Here is a 25,154-nt window from a genome sequence, read left to right on the forward strand (position 1 = left end):
AAATTTGTCAATCGTGGGGAAAGAGTTTTAAAAAAACTTGGGGAAAAAGTTTTAGTAGATAGTTGTATTCTGGGTATTACAAAAATCGTAATCAATGTGTTACATGCAGGAGAAATGGGCAGGAATAAAGCGACTTTGACAAGGGCCAAATTATGGCAAGGCGACTGGGTCAGAGGATCTCTGAAACCCCAAGGTAAGTGTGTTGCTCCCGGTCAGCATTGGTTAGAATTAACCAACAGTGATCTGAGGAGGGACAAACCACAAACCTGCGACAGGGTGTTGGGCGCCAAAGACTCATCTATGCACGAGGGCAAAGAAGGCTATCCCGTCTGGTCCGAGCCAACAGAAGGTCCCTTATGGCACAAGTCACACAACATTTTAATGATGGTTATGGGAGGAATGCGTCACAACCATAGACTGTAAAAAAAAAAGATTGACGACGCACCTTCACTGTCTTCCATTGTAGTAAGTTAAGCTGCCAGTGTCGCAATATGGCGCTGACATCTTGAATCTCGAGTCTGCGCAGTGGTGAGCGCAAAGTGGAGCCGCGATATGAAGGCCTTGTCCACACTACCGCAGAATCGGTTAGCACAGTTTATGTAGGTGTGAAATAAACAGTTATGGAAATGTAGAAATTAAACTTTTAGCTCCAATCTCCAACCAAAGATCCCGAAAAAAGTCAGTTGGCGCCTCATTGACTACTTCCCTCAGAGAAGCTGTCAATCACAGCTGTCAATCATGACGTCAAATCCCCATTTGTATAGAATCAAATAACTAACTAAAACCAAACCTAAAGAATGAACACTTGAACCAACATCAGCATGATAAAAACTGCCTAAAATGACAGTAACCATCTTTGGAAAAAAATTTATTTAAAGTGTAATTTGATTGTTCTGGATGCAGCCACCTGGAGGCGATCGAGACGCTTTGGCTTCACTTTTCTGGACTCGTGTGGCATGCTTGGTCACAGCACACAATGCATCACACTCTGTTGTGTATGGGGCTGCGTAGACCAATCAAAGAGCCTATGGTGACCCTCTACGTCGTAGAAAGCGCCTACAAATGGCACACAAGCGTCAGAACTGGACCTTGGAGCAGTGGAAGAAGGTCGACTCCCGTTTTCTTTTAAATCACGTGGATGGCCGTGTGTGTGTGTGTGCGTGCCATTTACCAGGGGAAGTGATGGCATTAGAATGCACTGTGGACGATGACAAGCCGGTGGAGGAAGTGTGATGCTCTGGGCAATGTTCTTCTGGGAAACCCTGGGTACAGCCATTCATGTGGATGTAAATTTGACACATGCCACCTACCTAAGCACCCTTCATGACACTGGTGTTTCCAAGTGGAAGTTGCCTCTTTCAGCAGGATAATGTGTCCTGTCACACTTCACACATTGTTCAGGAAAGGTTTGAGGAACATGATGAGGAGTTCAAGGTGTTGTCCTGGTCTCCAATCCAAACGAGCATCTGTACTAGAAAGCTCTGCTTGGTGCCAGATACCACAGGACATCTTCAGGGATCTCGTATAGTCCATGCCTCGATGGGTCGGCGGTATTGGCAGCACTCAGAGGACCAACAGCATTCTAGGCAGGTCATAATGTGTTGGCTCATGTGTATATATAGAGTGGAACATAACACAAGTTTGTGTTTGCTGGCTCGGACTCAGCCAGCTCTTAACGTTATTGCTGTCCAGATGATGTATGCGTCATTTTATGGAAATGTGACAGTTTCAGGTGGCTGCCATGATGATTTGTCATCTCCACTTTCATGTGTTGACTGATCGTCAAAGCAATCTGCCCAAAAAAACAAACAATTGTGTTTGCATTCGTTTGTTAATTCGTTTGCCATTTGTTTGTTGTTTGTAAAGTATGTAACATCAGTTTTTCTGCACATTTTAGTGACAGGAGTTAAAGCAAAATTACTCTGCGGCAATATCAATTAGACTGCTCTGCTATGTGGTGATATGTTTTATGTCAGGATTGTCACAGATTGTCCCTGAGGGTTCTCAGCAGGCTGCCGTTTAACTGTGAGGTGACCCGGCTTTGTTTACCTGTGCGGACGGGGACTTGTGTGTCCGTTTTGATTGACACGCATATTGCTGCCGCTTGGCAAACAACAAATACGCAGGCTGTCTCCTGCTTTTATTGGCAATGAGATTTATATCAACATAATTGATCTGCCCGTTCTTCAGCAGAAAAAAAGCACTTTTATATGGCTCGACCGCTGAGCGATACACCCACCAGCCCCTAGAGCCATGAGCTGTCACACGTCAAACTGCCAGGACTTCTTCCCAAATTGGAGGCTGAACGCAGGGTCAGGGTGACCGTGGCAACCCTCCTGTCAATCACAGCCCAATAAGAGACAACAGCGCATCCAGAAAAGTGCTCTGAGCGCTTTTTAGCCACAGCACAAGGTGCCGGAGACATAGAATGTCAAGAGCATTTGAAAAAAACGTCATTTGTGTTTTGTTATGGGGGATGTGAAGACATAATGAGAAACAAAAAGCTACTTTTTAAAGCTATTTTGCATGTTAGGTATGCAATTGAGTCACTTTCCATAATATTCCCCTCTGCTGCATTTCCACAATACTCATAAATATACAGATATGCATTAATATACATCTCAAAGTCATTTCTATTCATGTTTCACTTGTTTTGACTCTTGCTGTGGTTTTGCAGATCTGGCCTTTTCTCCATCTTTGAATCATTTCCAGTCTTCTCTTGACTATGTTGCTAATGAAGATGGTTAAAACACTAAAAGAATATGATAATAAAAATACACTTATGTGGAATACAAAACAAGATACAGTTTCAACTGAAATTTAGTGGGGTTCAAAACAACATTGGACCCCATTGACCCTTGATAAAAAAAAGTACTGTACACTTTAGCATACTTTAACTCTTTCCAAGCCACCCAGTGTTTTTTTTTTTTTTTAAGTTGCCAGCCACCACTAGCATTTGCTAATTTTCACAAAAGTTTCATATCCCCCAGAATATTTTGTTGCATAAATACCTGAACATCCAAAATGTCAAAAGAAAGAACAGAGCCTCTGCTTTTAAACAAAACAAACAAACAAAACAACAACAACAAAAATTCTAGCCTCATGATTTCCATTACACGAGAGTAGATGTTAAAACTTCATGCTGATTTGTACTCGGCTTTCGCCAAGATAAGCACCAACTAAGACGTAGCTTTACAGTAACCTATGCTTCTCCATCCATTTACGCTTCTTTCCATCTGGTGGCGTGAATCTCCTTCTGTCTGGTGTTAATAGTGTATTTGCGCGTCAGCACACACAACGGCTGCAACCACAGTGCGGTCCCCCCATAACAACCCTCTGGATTGAGCGGAGTAGGGAACATCTCTAGGGTCTTCAAGTGGGCACCTTCCGTCCTCAGTGTTTCGTCGACTAGCCCACGACACCTCAAGAGGGCTCGACAGTGACTCTGGCGTCCCAGAGTCACCCCCCTCCGTCCCCCACTCAACTCAGCCCAGCTTACTGACCTCTACTTCCCTCTTGCTGCTGAGACCTAACCACAATCTCACAATCTCTCCGCAACCCAACCATACGCGCCAACCCATTTGACTAAGGCTGTCGAGCCCCACTGGTGCGTTAATATGCAGTTTCAGTGGCAACGGTTCCGTATGGCATACCACCTACCGCAAAACACAATATCTGCCCAACCACCCGTCATTCACGCAATATACACAGGAACGTAATGACTGTAAATACTATACAACCTCTACAAATAAACCAACAGTGCTGCTGAGACCTAACCACAATCTCACAATCTCTCCGCAACCCAAAAAATAAGTTCATGTCATTTTTTATATCATCTGGACTTAAATAAAATATATCCAAAGGAATTTTTTAAAAATTTGATATATTTTGAATTTTATGAGTCATGTTGCCTGATTGGGGTATAAAAAAGGACCAAGTCATTAATCTGTTAACTGTTACTGCCACTGCATGTTTAAAACAATTATATCCCATACTTCACCTGATCTAATGTTGACAAATGCTATATCATTCGAAAAGCTTACGAACTCAAGATTCAGCCCGTGAAACCCGTTTTGAAATTGGACGTTCCGTTACCATAGAAACAGTACTCTAAATTATTTTATCAGGCTCCTCCCCTTTTGGGCATCGTCATGTTTCATAATTTATGATCAAAACCTTTTCTAATCTTGACAAAACACATATTGTCGGAAAGGTCTGAGTCTCAAGGTTCCATATTTTGTGACAGAAGTGATATTTGGACAGAAATGTATTAATTTGTTATGGCAGAATGCATACAATTAAATGTAATGGAATGTAAGTCACCCGGTGGCTATTTTTAGTATTATGCCTAAACAAAATCTCATGGGAACTTACATTTTTGTGATATCAACCTCAAATTTGGAACACAACTTGGATAGATATATGGCTTTGATTTATAGTAATTTTATAGTAAAAAATATTTTGTAAAATACATATTTTTAAAAAAAGAAAAAATATTAAGTACAGTATATTTGATTTACTGTAAGTTTAAACTTCCATAACTTTTTCATACTTTCATTTTTTTGAAGTGCTTTAACTTCAACTATAATCTGCGGACTGTTTTCTTTAAAGCAAGACCAAACTTAGGTCTATATTCCAAAGCATTCTTGAATTACAATCATTTAAGTTTGAATAGTGCATTTTAAATAGAGCTAGTTTAATCCCTTTTTTATACCCTAAACAGACAATGTAACTCAGGAGTTACATACATTTCAAAACGTGCTAAATAACAACATGAACAACATATTACTTCATTTTCTCCTTCAGCACCTTAAGACAATGTTCACAATTAATGTTAGCAGTATTTATTTATTTTTTTAGAAGAAAAGTAAGTTTAATATATATTTACTTATTTCAAAATCTGAATGTTCTGCACCACTGGCAGCCATGTTGGATTTAGGTCAGTCTGACTAATTGATCACAACTAATTTGAAGCACATTATGTGACCAGCATACTCAAGACAGACCAGGCTGTCATAAGTGATAACAGGATTTGATGAAAAACATAAGACAATAAAAACGATGTGTCTCATGAGTCACATTGCCTGTTTTAGGGTTAATGTTGGTGTAGCAATTTTCAGGGAAGAAGGAGGCGGGAACCGGTGAACAATCAAATAAACTTTATTTAAAATAAAACAAACAAACCAAAATACCGCCAGCAGCCCCTCGCGGACGACTGCTGGCTACCGAAAATAAACATAAAGAACTGCCAGCAGCCCCTCGCGGACGACTGCTGGCTAAAATAAAACACAAATTCAAAAACTAAAACACAGGCCTGTTACTCTCTCGATCATCAACGTCGTCGCTCCTCCTTTATGCTTCCGCTCCTCCGTGAGAGATGCGAGACCGGTGTGCTTCACAGGTGTTGCTCATTAGCAATCGCACCATCGGCCTCGCGCCGTTCTCTCACGTCCCTCGGCCGTCCTGTTCGCCACAGTTGGTAATTGTGTTATTTTACCTATGCATAAGCTTACAAATGCTATCGCTCATTTCTGCTTCTTTTTTGCTTGATTTTTGATCAGGAGATACTGTATTCTTTTAAAGGAAGCGTCATACTTTAAGTAGTCAACAATGCTTATGGACTCCCACTGGCTGAATATAATCCCACTCTGTGGGTCAGGTTGTAGCACATGACACGTCAGTCACTTCCTGTGTGACTCATTGCATTCTGAGCCAAAAGCTTTACCCCCCATTCCCTCTCCAGAGAGGTCGCCTGAATCAGCAGTACATTTTAGGCCTCATCTGGCAAATAAAAATCCATTAGTTCCCTTTTGATCCAGGAAATTGAGAGGATCATAACGGTGGAGGAGGATTTCAGAGCAAAAAGCTTGCTTTGTCCCTCAAATGAAAATATATGAAGTCACAGAAAGTCTTTTCCATTAGTGTTTTGACAGTGGCAAGGGAAGAAGATATAAGCAGCACTTAGAGTTCATGGCTAGATGAAAATGGGAATTTGGGGACTAAAAAGTTAATATAATAACTTACGATATTGAGGTCTGATGGCTGGGTTTTTTGTAAGAGCTACGGGCTTCCTGTAGGAAAGAAAAATCATGAACTAGATCTCTTTAATATCTCAATTAGTTTTCCCATGAGATTATAAGAAGATGGATTAATATCCTGAGTAAAAGAGCCAAGTAATATCACATTATTCTCCTCTGGGTTTCAAAAGAGAATTCATGATGGCTCAAACTCTGCTCTGAGACCTAAGTTCACATTTTAAACACACATCAAAGATTTCTTATTGAGATTTCTAATGACCAAATGATCCGAGAATGATATCCACATTCATTTCATAACACTATAAATAATTCATTTTAATTCCATTCAGAAAGAACAGTGCTGGCTGAGACAAAGTTGATACTTAAATTAAAATCTATTCAGGTATGAGCAACCTTTAGGCAATACAGTTTTCCATCCGTGTTTGTTAGTCCACTAAAAGCCGAAGTATGCTAAGTGGGCTAAGATTAGCTTAGTATAGCTGGCTCTGATTTGCCGTTTCTATGATCACTCAATAATACTCCATAAGGAAAGATCTTACAGTTGTTTCAGGTAAGCACCATGTAAGAGACACCATGAGCTGTTGAGAACGATATCATTGTATGTGATGGACAGTTAAGATCTGTGGTTTAGTGCATGTCTGTTTGGATTTCATGGCTTTTTTCTTGTGCCTGTCTGCGTGAGTCTTGTAATCTGTCTGTCTGAACGCATAGGTACGTGGAGAGAACATGCACCTGCAGTTTGGTTCCTGCCAAAATCTATTCTGTACACACACACACACACACACACACACACACACACATTCCTTTAGTAGCTGATCCAGCCATGCCGACCACTCGGCAGACGTCTATGTGTTCTGCTCAAACTCAAACTAGCATAGCACTACCTGAAAAAAATAGACCGCCGGAAGCCACCCATTCCTTTTGTTGCAGGAAAAGTTCTCTTGATTGACAAGATAAATAATTGCATTTACATTTGTAATATGTAATACAGTGTGATTAAAATTAAAAGATGAAATGTTAATATAATAACAGCTCAAATTTAATCCAGTTTTGTGTATAAATGTTTACATTTTCTGACCAAATAATTAGGCAAGAAGAAGCTCCACTGTGGGAAACAGTATCTGCAGTATTTTCTGTTTTATACTGAACATTATGGTAAATAGTATGGTCACACAGCTGTTTCATGTACACAGAATATAGGGACATATATATAGCTTACTGAATAATGCAGAAATAATAAGCAAAGTATGGTAGTATGTTATCCTAACATTTCCAATATATGTGGTTAATGACATGGAAGCGAAGTCAGCTATGATTTAATACAGGTTTCAACATTGTACTTACAGTAGTGGCCAAAAGTGATGTTGATATCTTCACCCTATATTTAAATATATAATATATATATATATATATATATATATATATATATATATATATATATAATGTAATCATATTACGTAGTTGTGATTGGAGTCGATTATTTTATTTGTGATAATAGTGCATGAAACATGCCAAATTTTGCGGACATCATTTCTGACCAGGCAGTCAAAAACAAGAGAGAAGCAATATATATATAATTGTATTAACTTTAGGGTCATACAAACAAACATCCCCTCTGGACATCACTTTCTGTACATATTTCATACTGAAAGTTGGAACAGTTTAAAAGTACTAAAAGTTAGAACAGTTTTAATCAAAAATGTCTTCTTAAACCTGCAGCAGTGAAGTTATGTGACGACAATGTAGCATACAGGAGACTGATCCTGACCAAAGAAGTGCAAGAGCGAAGGCGAGGGTCACATGATAATAACAACATGGCAAATGTATTATGTCCCGTTTACATTCATACTACACACACTCGTACTATAAAGAACATACTTTTTTAGCTGTCATTAAGTCATTACTTATTCAGAATAAGTACCTTCTCAAGAGAGTGTGTGATTTCGGGTGCAGCCATACTGTCTAGAATGAAGTATACAGTATAAGCTGCACACAGTAAGCAATACTCTAGTTTTGCATTCTGAGGCTGTTAGGTGTTAAACAAATATTTCTGCTGTAGTACGTGTGCAAACTGCCTCTGTTTCTGCCAAAAGCTCAGTGCCAAACAAGCACTAACATCAACCTTGTTTGTTGTTTTCCTCTTTTCCTCTAGACAAACCAGAGTACAGGAAACACCCCCAGACTTCTTCTACTTCTCTGACTTTGAGCGACACAACGCAGAGATCGCTGCATTTCATCTGGACAGGTAAGACTAAAACAACAGCAGAGAGAAAGAGAGAGAGAGAGAGTTATTTGCAGGTCTCTTACAATGGCCAGTGAGTTTGGGATGAGGTGTTTACGCATTTGTAGTTAAGTTGTTTTATTTGATAACTGCATAATTTTTAAGTTATTATTGATTTTATAAGTTACTATATCTGCCTGCAATTACATCTACGATTGATTTCTAAAGTGACAGCTTAATTACACTGTTGACCTTCACTTACACCTTAACCCACCCTTAAACCTACCCATACTATAACCTGTCTCTAACCTTATACCTGTATCCCACCTCAATAGCACAAGAGTTTTGCAATGCATGAACACAATTAATATAAGTACAATGTAACAACATGTATGTACACAATAAGTGCATTGTATCAAATTATTAATTGTTCATGTTAGGCATAGTAGTTGAATATATGAAGCGGGTCCACATAAGCAAGGAGAGATCCCCTGATATGATTGTAAAGTGCTTTGGGTGTACAGTAGTACGCAAGCGCTATAAATGCCTCCATACATGCATTCAAATGATTAATTGTTAATGTTAATACATAGTAGTTAAAGATATAAAGCGGGTCCACATAAATAGCTGATCCAATGTTTTTGTTGGCTGTATTCTTATTTTCTTGTATATTTGACTGTTTCAGAGACAAACTGGTACCATCTGAATAACAATGAGATCATGTGACCTTAAGCATTGCCAAGAATGTATGCTTAGCTTCCCACTGTGTTTACTTTGTGTTTACTCTGCCTTTATCTTCGTCTGACAGAAATGTTTGGAGGCGTTTAGATATGATGGGTATTTGATTTTGTTTTAAGGTGTATGACATTAATGATAAGGTTGGAAGAGACAAGATCAGATTGCCAGTGAATTTGACAATGTCATCAGTATTGTCTGAACTTCAAATTGTATTTCTCATAATTGTAGACAACTTTTTCCTGATTTTTAATGTGGCATAATGGTATTTACACAGCAATCAATAATGTATCTTGCACCTGAATGTTACATTATAACGTAAAATTGTCTCAATAGTTTTAATTATTAGGGGCCAAGCACTGTTAGTTATCTTTATCCGTTGGTTTATGCGAATAACATAAGGGCTAGAAAAAAATCCTCTGATTCCTTGGCTCACGATTCGATATCACCCCATGATGTAATTTTTCTTCATGAAATGTTTTTCTGCCGTTTTGTTGGCAAAAAGTTATTAAAAGCTTTTTGACGGCACAAACGAATTTGGCGAAGAGCACGTAAAAATGTTTGCAAGTTATATCTCTGCAACGCTTTAGCGTATTGAGACATGTCATCACAAGCAAGAACTGAGACTACTTGTGGCTTTTCGGGACAGTGCCACCTACTGGTCTGGAGATATGAAGCATGCATGGTTATTTTTGCTTGTAACTTCTTAACGGCTTGCCAAAAAATCATAAAACTGTTCTCTTTTGATTGAGTGCAGGATACCGAGTCAAATGATGATGGCCATTTTGGGCGTCGACCATTTTGAATTATGTCGTAAATAGCTGTATTTTATAAACACACTAGCATATAGTCACGATCTTGATGTGTGTCATCGGCACCATGCCCTAAAAGTACTCGAGTTTTGAGACAGCGGCACCTTGTGGTCCAAAATTAAAGTGAAAGTGCTTATTGCTGATTAATTTAATTTAGCTGATAAAGTCTATTTTACTTCAACTGGTGCTCTCCTACAGAGAACAATGTTAACAATTTAGACATATTCAGTTGAAATTGCTGTCTGCCATTTTTAACTTTGAAAACCTACTTATTTGAACTCCTCCTAGACCGTTGGTCCAATTTTCACCAAAATTGCCTCAGATTATTGTGAGACCATGCCTGCAAAACATTTATTAAAAGCTTTTTGATCGACCAAACCCTTCTCGAATAACACATCAACAAAATTGTTGGCATGATACCAAGCTGTGACTACAACCATTTGGCATATTGAAACGAAACTTTGTACGTGTCATTGCCACCTTACGCTTACCCCAAAACTTCAATTTGGTAACAACGCCAACTATTGATCAAAAGTGATAAGCAGTTAAATCATATTATTAGTATTAGTCACCTAAAATAATCAAAAGATGTCTTTAATTACTCATTGTTGAAGTCTAATAACTCATTATGCCTCATTTTTGCTTGACCCCTTAATTGCTGCTTGCAGCTATATTTATTATTATTATTATTATTATTATTAGTATTATTCCATGCACAACCAACATCAAAAGCGACACATGCTGATAAATTCCAGAAGCAGCACCTACATTCTGTTATTTTGTTATATAAATATTGAGTACATCTGAATTCCAGTAAATGAATAATCAATTATTAAATAATATGAATTAATATAAATTATTAATAAATAAATCAAATAGAAAAATGTTATTAAGAAAACACCATTACTTATTTGAAAGAAATTGATGTTATGTTGTACATTCAAAAATTCTGGTTGTCTTACAATCTAGTAGCCTGTGTGACGGCTCATTTAAACCCCATTCAACCAAATAGTCTTTAAGAGCAAATTCCCCTTACAGAGACCTTCAGTTTGGCTTTCACCCAGTTATTAGTTATTTCACTGAAAACACCTGTAGGACTCTGATACTGCTCTAGAATGGACAAGGGCAGGGGAAAAGAAACCAAAACCACACACGCACACACACAAACATCTCACATTTACGCACGAGATCGCTCGCACTGTTGTGATGTCAGAAAGCCAAACCAACTCTTATTATATTCCCGCCACTCTGTGCATGTCACTCAAGACTTTTGGACAACGGCCTGAAAAGCACTTAGTGCTATAGAGTCGATACACCTTACAGTTACACCGAGAGTAACAAGGTGCATGTGAGTGCAGGCAGAAGTCCGTAGAAAACTCCCGGCTGACTTTAACAAGAAGCCCCACAGAGGAAGGCTTTGTGGAATCAGAGAGCTAATTGAGCTTGTGAGACCCACTTGATTTCCTCCAGAACGTTGTTAACTGTCATGTCCATGATGTATTTTATTTAGGAGAGAAAAAGCGCAGTAAAATATGCCAATTTATTGTCAGCTGAGTGATAACGCTGAGAGGATGCTTGCTAGTGAATTATTATATTGATATTCCATTAGCTTGAGAGCATGTGAAAACAATTGAATTTGACAAGAAACGTTGTGCTACTGCAGTATGTTTACAGCACGTAAACCACTTCCAACGGCGGTTCCTCGCTGTTATAGCTTATATCCACAAATGTCTGTTTCTAGAATGCAGTGTTTTCACACTGGGCTCTTTGTCGCCTGCGTCCAGAGTTGCTTTGCAACTTGCGACCCCTGAGTGGTTTCATCTCAAAGGCTTGGGTTTCCGTCTCTCAGGGGCCTGGAGCCCATGCGTCGTTGGAGGTTGAATGTTGAAAGCACCACACGATGTGAGCTTTTCTTAGAGACGGCCCACTGCACACACAGACAAAGACTGAGAACTGAGTAAACCCTCCACCTAGGTTGTGCACCAGTCAGAATTGAATTTTGAAAGACTTTTACATTACAATTCAAATCCTCTATTTGAATTGAAATGCAAACAGGGTGCAAATTCAAACTGTATGTCACACTGTGTGGCTGTAATGAGCGCACAAAGGCAAAATAGGCAGTCTTTTAATAATAATATTCACAGACTAACATAACCATATAATACTAAGACGACACGGAACACAACTGAGGAAACTAAGGACTTAAATGCAAAAGAATTGGTGATGAACTGAACAGAAATAGGTGCGTAATTAGGAACTATGGAAACTAATAGGGAACACAAACAGGCAAACAGGAAATCCAAAACCATGATAATGAAACAGAACATAAACCTTATATTGTGATTCGAGTTCAAATACAAGAAAGTTACACTGAATGAAATTAAGCTGAAGGAAATTATTCTTAACTCGTCCGTGTGTAGTTATTAGTAATATGTTTAATTTTACCTATGAATTACTTCTAAACATATGTCATACACACATATGGAGTATATTTCCAGAAACATTATATAATGCTGAGTTAATAATCAAACGTGTAGACATTTATATTTAGTGTGTTAATTAAATTAATATTAGTTTATTGACCATGGTAAGATGTTAAATGCTTTATATTTATATGGTAACACTTTATTTCGATAGTCCACTTTAGACATTCTACTAACTATAAGTAGATTTGTAGCTGCATGTCAACTACCTCTCATTAGAGTATTAATAGACTTTCTGCTTAATATCTCTTAACATTTTATTTTGTTGGTCCCCCAACAGATATTCTACTGACTATAAGTAACTTGGCAACTACAAGTCAACTTTTTCTCCTAACCCGAACCCTAACCTCACAGTCTACTGACAGTCTACTACACTCTACTAATACTCTAATGAGAGTTAGTTGACATAGTTGCAAAGTTACTTATAGATAGTAGAATGTCTAAAGTGGACTATCGAAATAAAGTGTAACCATTTATATTTATTAAGTTAACTTTCATTAATATTTTTATTTTACTTTTGATGCTGTATTGCAAAATTAAAATGTATTTTGTATGTTTGGCAATTATTGACCTTAATTTTGGGAAAAATCTCAATTTTTGGGAAAAATCAGTTGAAGAAAAAACAAGATGCAGATTTATAATTAAAATCCAATTTAATCTACAATGTAAATACAAATTATAATATTTATTATCCTCTCTAGGGTCAACAAATAATTCAACCTCCTCCGAGAATGTAATAATTTACAAATGTAGGCTTTTCTAAAGATACAGAGTTTTATAATAAAAAATAAATCTATAACAGTTTAGTGGCAAAATAAAATTTACAGGATTTTTTGTAATACAGCTATGTCATAATTATTCAACCCCTATTCATCGCTGCTGTTTTTAAGCCATATATTAGTATGCTATGGTACAAAGCCTTTGGAAACTCTATAACAAAACTGAATTAGCTTGTATACACATACATACATTTAGCCCTTGCATGTGCTAAAGTTGAGTAGCAAACATGGCCAAGTTTAAAGAGTTCTCATAAAAGCTATAGAGAACAATTTGTTTTATTACATTAGAAAGTCTGTGACTACAAGAATATATCCAAAACACTAAAAGTTTGTAGACACACAGCTGGCAGCCTTATTCATAAGTTTAAATTTTGTTTTTACCAGAAAACCTTTGAGGGTTTTGAAGAAAAAGCACAATATCATTAAGGGGAATAAACTGTTTGATCAGAGCAACTGAGAAAAAAAAGAATGACTGCCAAAGATCTGCAAAATGACCTGATGAAAGGAGGAAAAAACATTTCATTGCAGAGTATAAGAAGAACACTAGACAAGTTATGCTAAAATTAATTTGGATAGATCTGTGGAGTTCTGGAAGAATGTGACCAAACCGGAACTTTTTAGGACCCATGGATCAGCAGTATGTCTGATGCAGAAAAGGTAAAGCTTATGAGCAGAAGAACACCATCTTCATGGTCAAACGCGGAGGTGCTCCAGTCTTTTTATGGGGTGCTTTGTTGTTGCAGGAAGTGGAAATCTTGACTGTATAAAGGACATCATAAATTCTTTGAAGGATCAAGCCATTTTGGCAAAGATAGTGATGCCTTTGGTGCAGAGACTGAAGCTTGATGATCAATGGACTTTCCTGCAGGACAGACATCCCAAAGTATACATCCAAATTCACTGAAGTTCAGGGATCAGTCATAGAACGTTCTTGAGTGGCCTGTAGAGTTCTCGCATTTACATGTCATTGAAAATATTTGGTGGAAATATGAAGTAAGCAGTGGTATCGTGAAAGCCAAAGATTATGAGTGATCTGGGAGCTTTTTCAAGCGAGGAATGGGCCAAGATTGCAGTAGAGAGGTGTCAGAAGCTTCTAAGCACTTGCAGCGTTTATTGGACATTATAAAGAATAAAAGATTCTGCACAAAGTTTAACTTTTGGGGGTTGAATAATTTGGAACATGAATGTTTAGAGCCAATTTGATCAACTTTATGTTCTCAGAATCACTCAAATGTGTATTAATACATTTTCTATAATAGTTTACTGATGCCTTTGTTGAATTGTTTACATAACATTTTGTTCTTAGCAGCTAAATGTCTTGCAGGTCAAGGGGGTTGAATATATATATATATATATATATATATATATATATATATATATATATATATATATATATATATATATATATATATATATTACCATAGTGAGGATAATAAATATCACATATTTGTTTAAATTTGTATTTATATTTAATAAATTCAATGTAAAAAAAATACTTAGAATAAGTTTTTTGTCTGGTTCTTTTTCAAAATCAGTCGATCACTTGAAGAAAAAAATTGTCTAGATGTTAAGGGAAACAAAAACATATCATTATAAAAATTAATAATCTAAGGTTGTGTTTTACAACAAATCTTGTGTTAGGTTAATGAAATTCCTCTGTTAAATTTCTTTAAATTGAATTCCTCTTCCTATAATTCCACTTCAAATTATCGTGGGGTGTGTGGCTCATTTAATTAAAAATTCACATTCTGGAATAATTGAAAAGGAGCCAATTCTGACTTTTGCCCAAGACAAGTACACAAGAAAGACGAACTGAGTGAAAAAGTAGAGGCCATTTATATACCTGCGGTCTGTGGCCAGATGCTAAAATGCCAATAAAAGTCTTTAAAGAGCTAATAAAGAACAATCACAGAGGTGTCATAAAGCCAGTGAGTAAAGAGTGGGCTCACTTGCTTAGCAGTAGCACCTTGAAGAAAAAATCGTTATCCAGCCACTTTAGAAATTGCTTTATTCTATGGATTTTCTGCACTCTTTATTGTTTGCTTCCTCATTATTGAATGCGGCACAAGATTGAATGTCTGGTGTCAACGTTCTCATAAAGCAGCCTGTGAACTGTGCAACGTCTGGATGAAGAAACACCACAGGTGTTACATCTGATAATGCATTGCAAATGAGTAATTGACACGGTTGTTTGTTTGTGGTGCACAGAATCCTGGATTTCCGGAGAGTTCCCCCGGTGGCCGGCAGGTTGGTTAACATGACACGGGAGATCCGAGACGTGACCCGTGACAAAAAGCTCTGGCGGACATTCTTCGTTTCCCCAGGTATGAGTGGCTTCCACTTGGCCTTTTCTTCTATCCCATCATGCCATACCCCCCCCCCCCCCCCCTCCTGATTGTTGGCTTCTCACACATATAGAGTTCAGCACAGCGACAGAAACTGTATCATACATGCTAAAAGTATGCAATTCCCTGCCAAATCCTCAAAACAATTCACACTTCTGAGTGCGAAGTAAGCCGGTTTTATGACAAACTTCCAGATGCTTATGTTGTGTAGAAGTGCTAGCATTTAGCTACATTTGTTGCACAGCCTACATAGCTTCAACGTTACCATCTTGCTTTACATATTTATAACTGCATATTCCTTTTTTCAGCAGCTTAAATCCACAGAGAACCATCACAAACAACTACAGCCAATATTAGCAACCCCCAGCCAAGATGCTAGGCTAATTACAGCCTTTAATTTGGGGAGTAACAAGCATGCAATAACACACGTGCAGCAAGTTTGGCAACTAAATTACCGACATTTAGATGATGTAAGTGTTCGGATGAGGCACACAGATTGGCCATATTCTTTCTCTGCAGGGCTATCATTAGCATTCTGCCTCCACTTTTCATGACAAATGTGTTTTTGTGGGAAGGAGTGAAAGGGCTCCTCTTCCCCCGGGGAGTCGTGTCAGGAAACATTTGAAAAAGGCGTTATCCACAATGATTCATCATTGGCTAAACAGCAGCATTTAACGAGTCCTTGGTGAATCCGAGCGTTTTAGATCACTGACATCCCTTCATCACATAAAGGCACATCTGGAGAAGTCACCCATTTCAAAAACGTGCTCTACAAACTGTATTAACACTATAAACAAGGTTTCTGCACAAAAGATTGTCATAGTTGCTTTCAAATGTGTTTACCATCATGATGATGGGGGTAGGGACGGATGGTATGATGCTATATAACTGTATGTGTCAACCTTTTTTTTCCTACCACGATAGATACATTTATGTGGCTATTACTTTGGGCGGCTGCTTTCCCTTATTTATATGTAAGACTGATTAAGAAACATGGAGTGAAGCAAAAATACAGAGAAGGATGTGTCTCAAACAAGTCAACATGAAGAAAAAGTAAATCTAAGCAGTTCAACTGTTGTGTGTTGGTTATATTATAACAAAATGTTGCTCCTCAAAACAGAATTTATAATACTACCCTTGTGAAAAAGAAGCACACTTTTAAAAAGAGTACTTATTACAGAAATAAGATACTTTGAAGGATCATGGTACAAACTGAATTAAATGTTTTGGACACTTAATTGCATGTTAATTGCAATTAAATGAAAGTGCATTACAGTTTAAATTCATATTACATTGAATTAGCTTAACTTTTTTGACATTTAAATGGGACTTACGTACATCTGTATATGTAATTTCATAATTACGGCTTTTGTCGTTGAAATATGGTGATAGTGTGCAGCTGAATGTAAGAATTTATGGCAAACTAAAATATACTTCAATGTAATTTCTCTTAAACTTGTATGTTATGTATCTAAATATATTTGTAATTACACATTTGTAATTATGAAGTTGCAATTTAGTACATGTATCAGCTTTAAATGTACTGTGAAATAATACACTACATTTAAAGTTAAAATCAAGTAACATGTACTTTTGTATCTTAGTCAAGACATCACAGTTATTTAAAGCATGACAAATGAGTATTAAAGCATACATATTGTAAATTTTAAATTTACACTTGTTACACGTTACATGTACTTACTATAGTAATAACAGTAAATTATGCATAATTACATGCAACTAACCCTAAACCAAACCCTAATCCTAACCATATGGTAAGTACTTGTAACTTGCACTTGTAACTTGCACGGTTATACTTTATTTTAAGGTGTCATTGTTACAGTGTAATTATACATTTAAGTACTGAGTAATATCAATTAACTGCATGCACTTACAAGTCAGTTAGGTTAGGGTGTAGTTTAGGCTTATGCATGATTTACTGTTGTTACTATAGTAAGTACATCTAACATGTAACAAGGACACTGTAAAATAAAGTGTTACCTTCAAGTGCACTTCTTTTTCACCAGAGTATGGTTACACTTTATTTCGAGGTGTCCTTTTTACAGTGTAATTCTAGATTTGAGTACTGAGTAATAATAATGTTCCTTTAAGGGTTAGGATTAGGGTATGCATAATCTATAGTTATTACTACAATAACTACATGTGTAACACTGAAAAAAGTGTTACCGAGAGTGACTCTGTGTTTAACACTTTGCCACATTACTAATAGGTGGGAAGTAATCATATATCACGGTAATACAGCATGTATCAAGATATAGTTATTTTCCTACAAAATCAATGAATGGTTTATATTAGATGTATAATTCATGATTTGAAGCATGAATTAGGCATACTAGATTATTTTATTTATTTATTTTTCGAAACTGGATGCAATCTAAAAGATAAGATTATTTATGCATTACAAATCACTGCATCAGTGAGAAACAGCTGCTTTACATTATATAAAACTTGAGTTAAATATCTGGGGAGTCCGAAAACTTGTAGGTTCAAACCCTGTAATGAGCGGTCAATAAGCTATTACCATTGTGTGCTTGAAGACATTTAACCCCATGTTACACCAGAGGGAATTGCCCTCACTAGTGGTCCATTTTGAGACCCTTTCTCTTTCCTAAGACCCTTTCTTTCTCACCTCTGCAGCCAACAACATCTGCTTCTACGGCGAGTGCTCGTACTACTGCTCTACAGAACATGCCCTGTGTGGGAAGCCCGACCAGATCGAGGGCTCCCTGGCTGCATTTCTTCCTGACTTGGCACTAGCTAAGCGCAAGACCTGGAGGAACCCCTGGCGCCGTTCCTACCACAAACGCAAGAAAGCTGAGTAAGCTCTTTTTCTCTGCTTTATCTCAGGTCTCCACGCACCACCCCATATCTTCATTAAACTACACTCTGGCTTTATCAGCAAAAAAGACTACTGCGGTTCTCACTTACTCTCAGAGAAATCCTATCTGGGCAGTAAAACAATGGGCCATCCTGTTTGAGATGGAAGTTGTAATCTAGTAGGGTTGTACATGAGAAGGGGCAAAATGCAGATCAAATTCAAAGGTGAAGTGAGTTTCTTAGTGGTTTTCTCTGTTATAAGGTGGGAAGTGGATCCGGATTATTGTGATGAAGTCAAACAGACTCCACCGTATGACCAAGGCACACGACTTCTGGACATCATGGACATGACTATCTTTGACTTTCTAATGGGTAAGTGTTTTAAATTGTTGCAGTTTTGAATTGAATATTTGTATAGACTCATGAAGTCTTGGATAAAATTGCATTGACTTCCATGCAGGAAAAAGATACAGTTCATTGAACACCTTTTAATTCCCCCGATAATAACCTGTACATTTTGTCTCCTAGAAGTTGTGTAATAGCCAGCCAATCGAATTGCTTATTGCTTATGGTCTATAAACTATATGAAAGCCTATTTCTGCCTTAGTGTAAAAAATAAATAAATAGGGAATTGTGCATACACTGTAGGAAAATTATATAATCAATAAGTAATGACAAAATATGTTTTTAAATTGCTTTAACCCATCAAAATAAGTTAATCAAAACTAATTTTTCATTTTAATGTAATTTAAGTTGAAATGACTGAAACATCCAAGTTGATTGTACTTAAAATTTTAAGGCAGCATTTTTTTTTAGTGAAGTCACAATTACAAGACACAAAGTCAAACTGTATGATAAAAAAGTCCCATTGTGAGATAAAAAAAATTACGTTTGGGAAGTGCAGTCATATTGCTAGCTTTATAAAGTCATGTCTCAAGATCAAAAAATACATTTGGCAGATATTAAGTTGCGTTATAAGATATGAAGTCACATTGCAAAATAAAACAATGTACACAGTGACATACATTTTTATATAAAGTCACATTTTGCGATAAAGTCACACAGCTAAATAAAAAAAATCACATTTGGGTGATGTACAGTCACTGTGAAATTGAAAAGGTCACAATGTGAGATATGGTCACCTTACAAGATAAAAAAGTATATAAATGTACAAGTGTATATAAAGTCAAGTTATAAGATGTTAAGTCACAAATATATGAAATATAATGTCTCAAAAATAACATCACAATTTTGAGATACACAGTCAGGTAAAGTTACATCTTTGTAACATGTACTTGCTGTTGTAAATTTTGAAAAATAACATGCAACTTACCCTAAACATAACTCTAATATTAAGCAAGTACATTTTGTTCATTAATATTACTCTGTATCTCTCAGTTGTATCTTTATATCTTTCAGTCTGACTTTAGGTCTACACTTTATTTTAAGGTGTCATTGTTACAGTTTAATTGTACACTTAAGTACAAAGTTAGGAGTATAAAGTCTCAGGTTTTGAGAAATAAAGTCACAAATGCAAGATATGAAGTCAGAATTGTGGGATGTAAAAGCTCCAGTAGTGATCAGACTGTGGGTGGTCTCTGGGTGTGTCGTCTGAGGTTCAGAGTTGATCCCGTCTTCAGCGAGGCTGTTCTGGTGGGATTTCCCCTGTTCATCATAAGTCAATGCTGCTTTTCTGTGGGGACATTGTGTGAACAAACTCATCCAGCCCTGGTTCGCATATTCTTTCCAGTGCACTTGAGCGTGCGCTCCATGAAAAATCCCACAATCCACTGCGAAAACCAGGGAACATCGATGCATCTATGCTCCCTGAACGGAATTTATGTCGCATTTCTGAAGCGCAAAACATAAAACGCACAAGCCAACTCAATATGGCACACAATAGAAGATTTGAAACGCAAAAGGTTTTTTTTTTTTTTTTTTTTTAGCATAAACACATATCGCTATGTTGTGAACACATCTAGTTAACATTTATAATTAATATTCAGCTGAAATGTTGTAAGGATATGTAACAGAACAATGTGTTTATTAAACAGCATAACAAATAAAATCAAAAAGATAGGTTTTACAACATTGTAGGTAGTCATGTTGCTGGAAATTAAGTTGCTGAGTGTTTAGTGAACCAGGGTCCTTACCAGTGCCCGTATAATAGGAATCTAGGGAGCTAGAGAGCTGATTGAGACGCACCCATAGAAACTGATTCAAGTGTTTACTCATTAGTCATTAAGACAACTAAAATCTCAACTGTAAATCTTGTATTGGGTTGTAATGGGTTGTATTAATTCTATTTTTTTTTTTTTTGTATCATATTTGACATATCAGGCTTTTATGGCTCATATAGTATGATATCGGTGAGAATATAAGGCTCACACTCAAGGAGGAAAAACACCTCACTTTTATTCGGAGGCCCAAACTGAGCAAAAATATGCAGTTTGGTCCAGATGCTGATATTTATATGACTGAAAAGTAAGATGAAATGATAGGTTGTAATGTAAATCATTAAGATCTAGTATAGCAGATATAAAATGCATATAACTATTAGTTGTCTCTCTATATATACCAATAATATGTCTTATTAGGATGATATTTAAATGCTTAGTTTTATGATCACAGCTCGGTAGTTTTTATTGTGGAGGCAAAACATATAATGCATTCAATACAGTTGTTTTAGTCCAGGACATATTACTAACAATAAAGTTATTCGTATGTTAAGATTTCACAGCAAAATGACCTGTGTATCATACAGCATGAACTATCAACCAGACGACAGAAGGAATGTAGTAGATTGTGTGCAACAGGTTTTTCAGCAGTTGTAAATGTGATCATGTTGATAATATGACACAGTAGGCTCTATAGTGCTAACTTAAAGGTGCGATGGACTTCCTTTTATCAGTAATGAACATTAAATTATTGCAGGTTCTACATCCCACGTCAATCCTCCCCTATTTCACCCTCTCCATTTTTAAATTGAACAGGCAACATGGATCGTCACCATTACGAGACTTTTGAGAAGTTTGGAAATGAGACTTTCATTATTCATTTGGACAACGGCAGAGGGTAAGCCGCCTTTATTAATGACTCCTCACACAGGCACTTCCTTTTTACACTGAAACCATGGAAACAGTGGTTTTCTATCTTAAGAGGTGTGAATATGTAGATGTGGAGTGGAAGGTCAGATTTTTATGGTGTCGTTTCTCAGGATGTAATATGTGTGCAGTCGAAGGGCTCACGGTGGGTATGAAGTCACACAGATCCTCAAACAGATAAAGGATTTTGATTAAACTAACATTCTGCTTTTTCATTCTCTATATTTGTTGCTGAAGCAGGCCACTGTGTGGAGCCGTAGCTCCCTCAATGCCAGATTAATCTAATGCCTGGCTTAAATTTGCATTTATTTTCTTCAATTTTGTGTGAAATACACACACCGAACTGAATCTTCGATGGGGTTTTACCGCTACAAATATGTTGCAAATGTCCTGTCACGAGGTTATATGAAGGACTACTCTTTATTTGTCAGTATTTTTGTTGAAGTAACTGTTCTGTCATTACTTATACTTGGCAGTTTTGAGAACATAACTGTAAATGTAAGGTATGGCCTCTGAAAAACACATTTCAGCCCCACTGAACCGCAAAAGCAGTGTATACAATTTGACACACCAATATGAAAGTAATAGCGAAAGATGAATAGAGGTGTTTTAATTTTTCATGTTATGGACTGCGTTTACTTCAAAAAGCTGAAAGTATAATTTGCTGTGTTTTTCATATTCTAACTTTTATGACTACTGAAAATTGAAACAAGTTTTAGACCCTGCATAGCATGCGTGTGATTTCCCTGAATCCTTTGAACATCATACTTGACTTACTGGTATGTTGGAAATTGGTAAATAATTGGAGTAAATGCTAAAATTAAGTGTTCTATAATGTGTTATTTTTTGTGCAAGATTAATGTTAAGTGTAAGATTTAGTAGTGTTTAATGTTTAGCTATGCACATTTAGAAGAGTTTCTGTTATTTTGGATTTTTGGGAGGGGTTACAGTACCATCGAGGTGACGAGTGGTGCACGAGCTTGGTTTGAGAACAGATATATGTAAAATGTTCCATATTGCCGTTCTCATTCAGCAATAGCTATGCTATGCTAATACTATCAAAGCATTTTTTTACCAATTAGCAAGTTAGCATTTACTTTATTTAACTAGTTAAAGCTTGGTAACTTTCCACTACTAAAAATGTTTAACTTGAGATCACATGATAATTTAATCTTAAGTCCCCTTGTGGTGAAAATCAGTTGCGGTTTGTAATCGCTGGTGTTTCTGACGTCACAAACTACCTTGTAACCAATCAGGTCAACGTGTGATCGTCAACGAGTGGATATCTGAGCTTGTGTGAGTGTGTGGAGGCGGGGATAATTTGCATATTCATAGAACTGCGTATACTAAATGTGGCAAGGGTGTAGAGTTACGTCCAAGCTTTGGTGATCAATGATGAGTTTTAAGGGATACAGTTATTGACTACAGGGGGACTTTAAATGTATGAATTAGCTTACTGAAATATTTAAAATTAAGAGCAATTAAAATGTAGTACAAAATAAAAAAAATCTGCCAGTTCTGTTTAAACTTTGAATTTATTAACTGAATGTAATGTTTTTGCAAACTTAATTGCATGATAATTACAATAGTTGGACTTTTTGTAACCCACTTTTGTAGGACATAATTACATCTTTATGTAACTTATAATTACTTCTATTGTCTTTGAAATATGGTTAAAGTAACTGACAAGCATTTATTGTGAACTAAAATACACTTTTATGTCATTTTAATTTAAACTTGTATGTCATGTATTTAAATATATTTGTAATTACCCATTTTTAATGCTGAGGTTGCAATTCAGTACATTTAAAATATATTAACTTTAATCCGTCAATAACACACTACAGTTAAAATTATAATCAAGTATTCTTTAGTATGTGCTTTAGTATGCTAGTCAACACATCAAAATAAGTGTACTTTAAAGCACAACAGAAGATTATTAAAATTATTTCAAATGTACTTTAAATTCAAACTTTTAAAGGTGCAGTATGTAATATTGACAGCTAGTGGTTGAAATAGGCCCTGCAGTCCAAATTCAAAATATTGGAGAGGGTTGTTTCTCCCGCCCACTCTTCCTCCGACTCAATGCTCACGCGGGTTGCCAGATAGAGTACATGCAACAGGAATGAGCACAATTGACAATGAATAGTGACAAGCCTTACACTTTAAGTTGATGAGTTGATTTATCCGTGTTTTAGTATGCCTCTAGTCATATAGCTTTTTACTGGCTTCTTTACTGGCTTCCATGGCTACAATACACTGTGTTTTCCGCAAACTAGCAACCCAGGTGTCAAAATACTAATGGGTAAATTGACAGTGGGCGGAGACACACATTTAAAAAAAGCAGACATTCCAACACGAAACTCACATTTTAAAGTAGAATAACTGGCTGTAACATTGTTTGTCAGAGCAATGAGTATGTGAACTTAGCATGTTCCCTAAATATCTGCAAACATATTATGGAAATTTTGTGCTTTAGTACAGTCAGAAAAATACATACAGCGTCTTTAATTTGACATGAAAAAAAATATTTTTTTAAAAGTAAAACACAGTCATGAAAGTGTGCTGTCTTTAAGTAAATTTAAGTGGCCTTTTATTTTACTAACATTATCTGCAAGTACAGTTTTTTTTTTAAATGTATGCTTTTAAGATTTGATGTACACTACAAGTGCACATTCAAAAGAAGTAAAAATTCACCATTTAAAAATATAAAATATCAGACATTCGACTTCTGTTTCTTTGTAACCCCTCAGATTTGGAAAGCATTCACATGATGAAATGTCCATCCTGGTCCCGTTGACTCAGTGCTGCAGGTAAGATTGTTTTTCTCCTCTTTGAGACATCTCTTGAATTGAGGCAATAGCTTCCCAACCGAGAGAGTGACTGCAGTGCAGTAATTCACTATAGCACTGCCACAAACACATCCTGCTGTCTGCTGTGCTCTGTTACTGCAGCTATTTCCTTTATTGCGCATTTACATTTATTTCCTGTGGCTGATGTTTTCTTGCTAGAATAATCTATATAAATGGTTGCAAAAAAAGCTGGCACACCAATTTGCATGCTTCTACTATGTAAGCTGCATGCTATAGACTTTGTTGCTAACAATTTGTCACTGTGAGCATGTGGCTAGATTTAATAGTCTAAGGGGCCGTTCACACAGAACAAGTTTTTGCATCACACTGCACTACTTTTTCATTGATTTTCTATGTAAACATGCGCTAGATGGATGCCTTTGACCTTTTAAAAAATGCGTCTTTGAACCTTAGTTCAAAAAACTTTCGTTTTTAAAATGAAATGAAACTTTTTTCTACACAACAAAGATTTACTGTTAAAATTAAAATAAAAATTGTGTGATGTTCATTAAAAATAAAGTTGTATTATTTTTAGTGTTATTAGTAGTAGTGGTAGTAGTCGTAGTAGTAGTAGTAGTTTGAGAAGTACGTTCTACTGTACCATAGTAATAAATTCCTTTTGTAATTCCTTCAAGCGAAACCAAACTTTTAATCTGCCAAGTTGAGCTAAAGACATGTGAGTTTCTGTGTGTATCTGATGATAGTTTTAATGAAACCTAATCCAGGTCCAGGTCTTTCAGGAAAACTGCAGATTGGCTTTTGACTACAACGTGCCCAGTGCATTATGGGTGTTAAAGTTTCCCTACCTATTTGGTAATAGGAAAGAAACCAGCCAATTTTCTTTGTTTGCAGGGATTTTTTGCCTTTCTGCTGCAAAAGCTGCCAAGTTTTATTGAAAACTTGCCATATTGCAAGCTGTGAATTACTTGTATGTGTACAGCCCTACA

At 36.6% G+C, this 25,154-nt stretch overlaps 1 protein-coding gene across 1 annotated transcript in view; it reads left to right on the forward strand.

Annotated features, from left to right (window-relative positions):
- Positions 1-25,154, forward strand: part of fam20ca (FAM20C golgi associated secretory pathway kinase a) — a 73,310-nt gene that overhangs the window by 42,093 nt on the left and 6,063 nt on the right. Inside the window, exons 4-9 of the mRNA XM_077211663.1 lie at positions 8,191-8,283; positions 15,277-15,392; positions 18,072-18,252; positions 18,514-18,623; positions 21,245-21,326; positions 24,109-24,168. Of these exons, the coding sequence (XP_077067778.1) occupies positions 8,191-8,283; positions 15,277-15,392; positions 18,072-18,252; positions 18,514-18,623; positions 21,245-21,326; positions 24,109-24,168 (642 nt within the window). The remainder of the gene's footprint in view (positions 1-8,190; positions 8,284-15,276; positions 15,393-18,071; positions 18,253-18,513; positions 18,624-21,244; positions 21,327-24,108; positions 24,169-25,154) is intronic.

The sequence above is a fragment of the Siphateles boraxobius genome, unplaced genomic scaffold (assembly GCF_051911475.1).
Source record: "Siphateles boraxobius isolate OS27281-9 unplaced genomic scaffold, OSU_SipBor_1 66, whole genome shotgun sequence".
Classification (NCBI taxonomy): domain Eukaryota; kingdom Metazoa; phylum Chordata; class Actinopteri; order Cypriniformes; family Leuciscidae; genus Siphateles; species Siphateles boraxobius.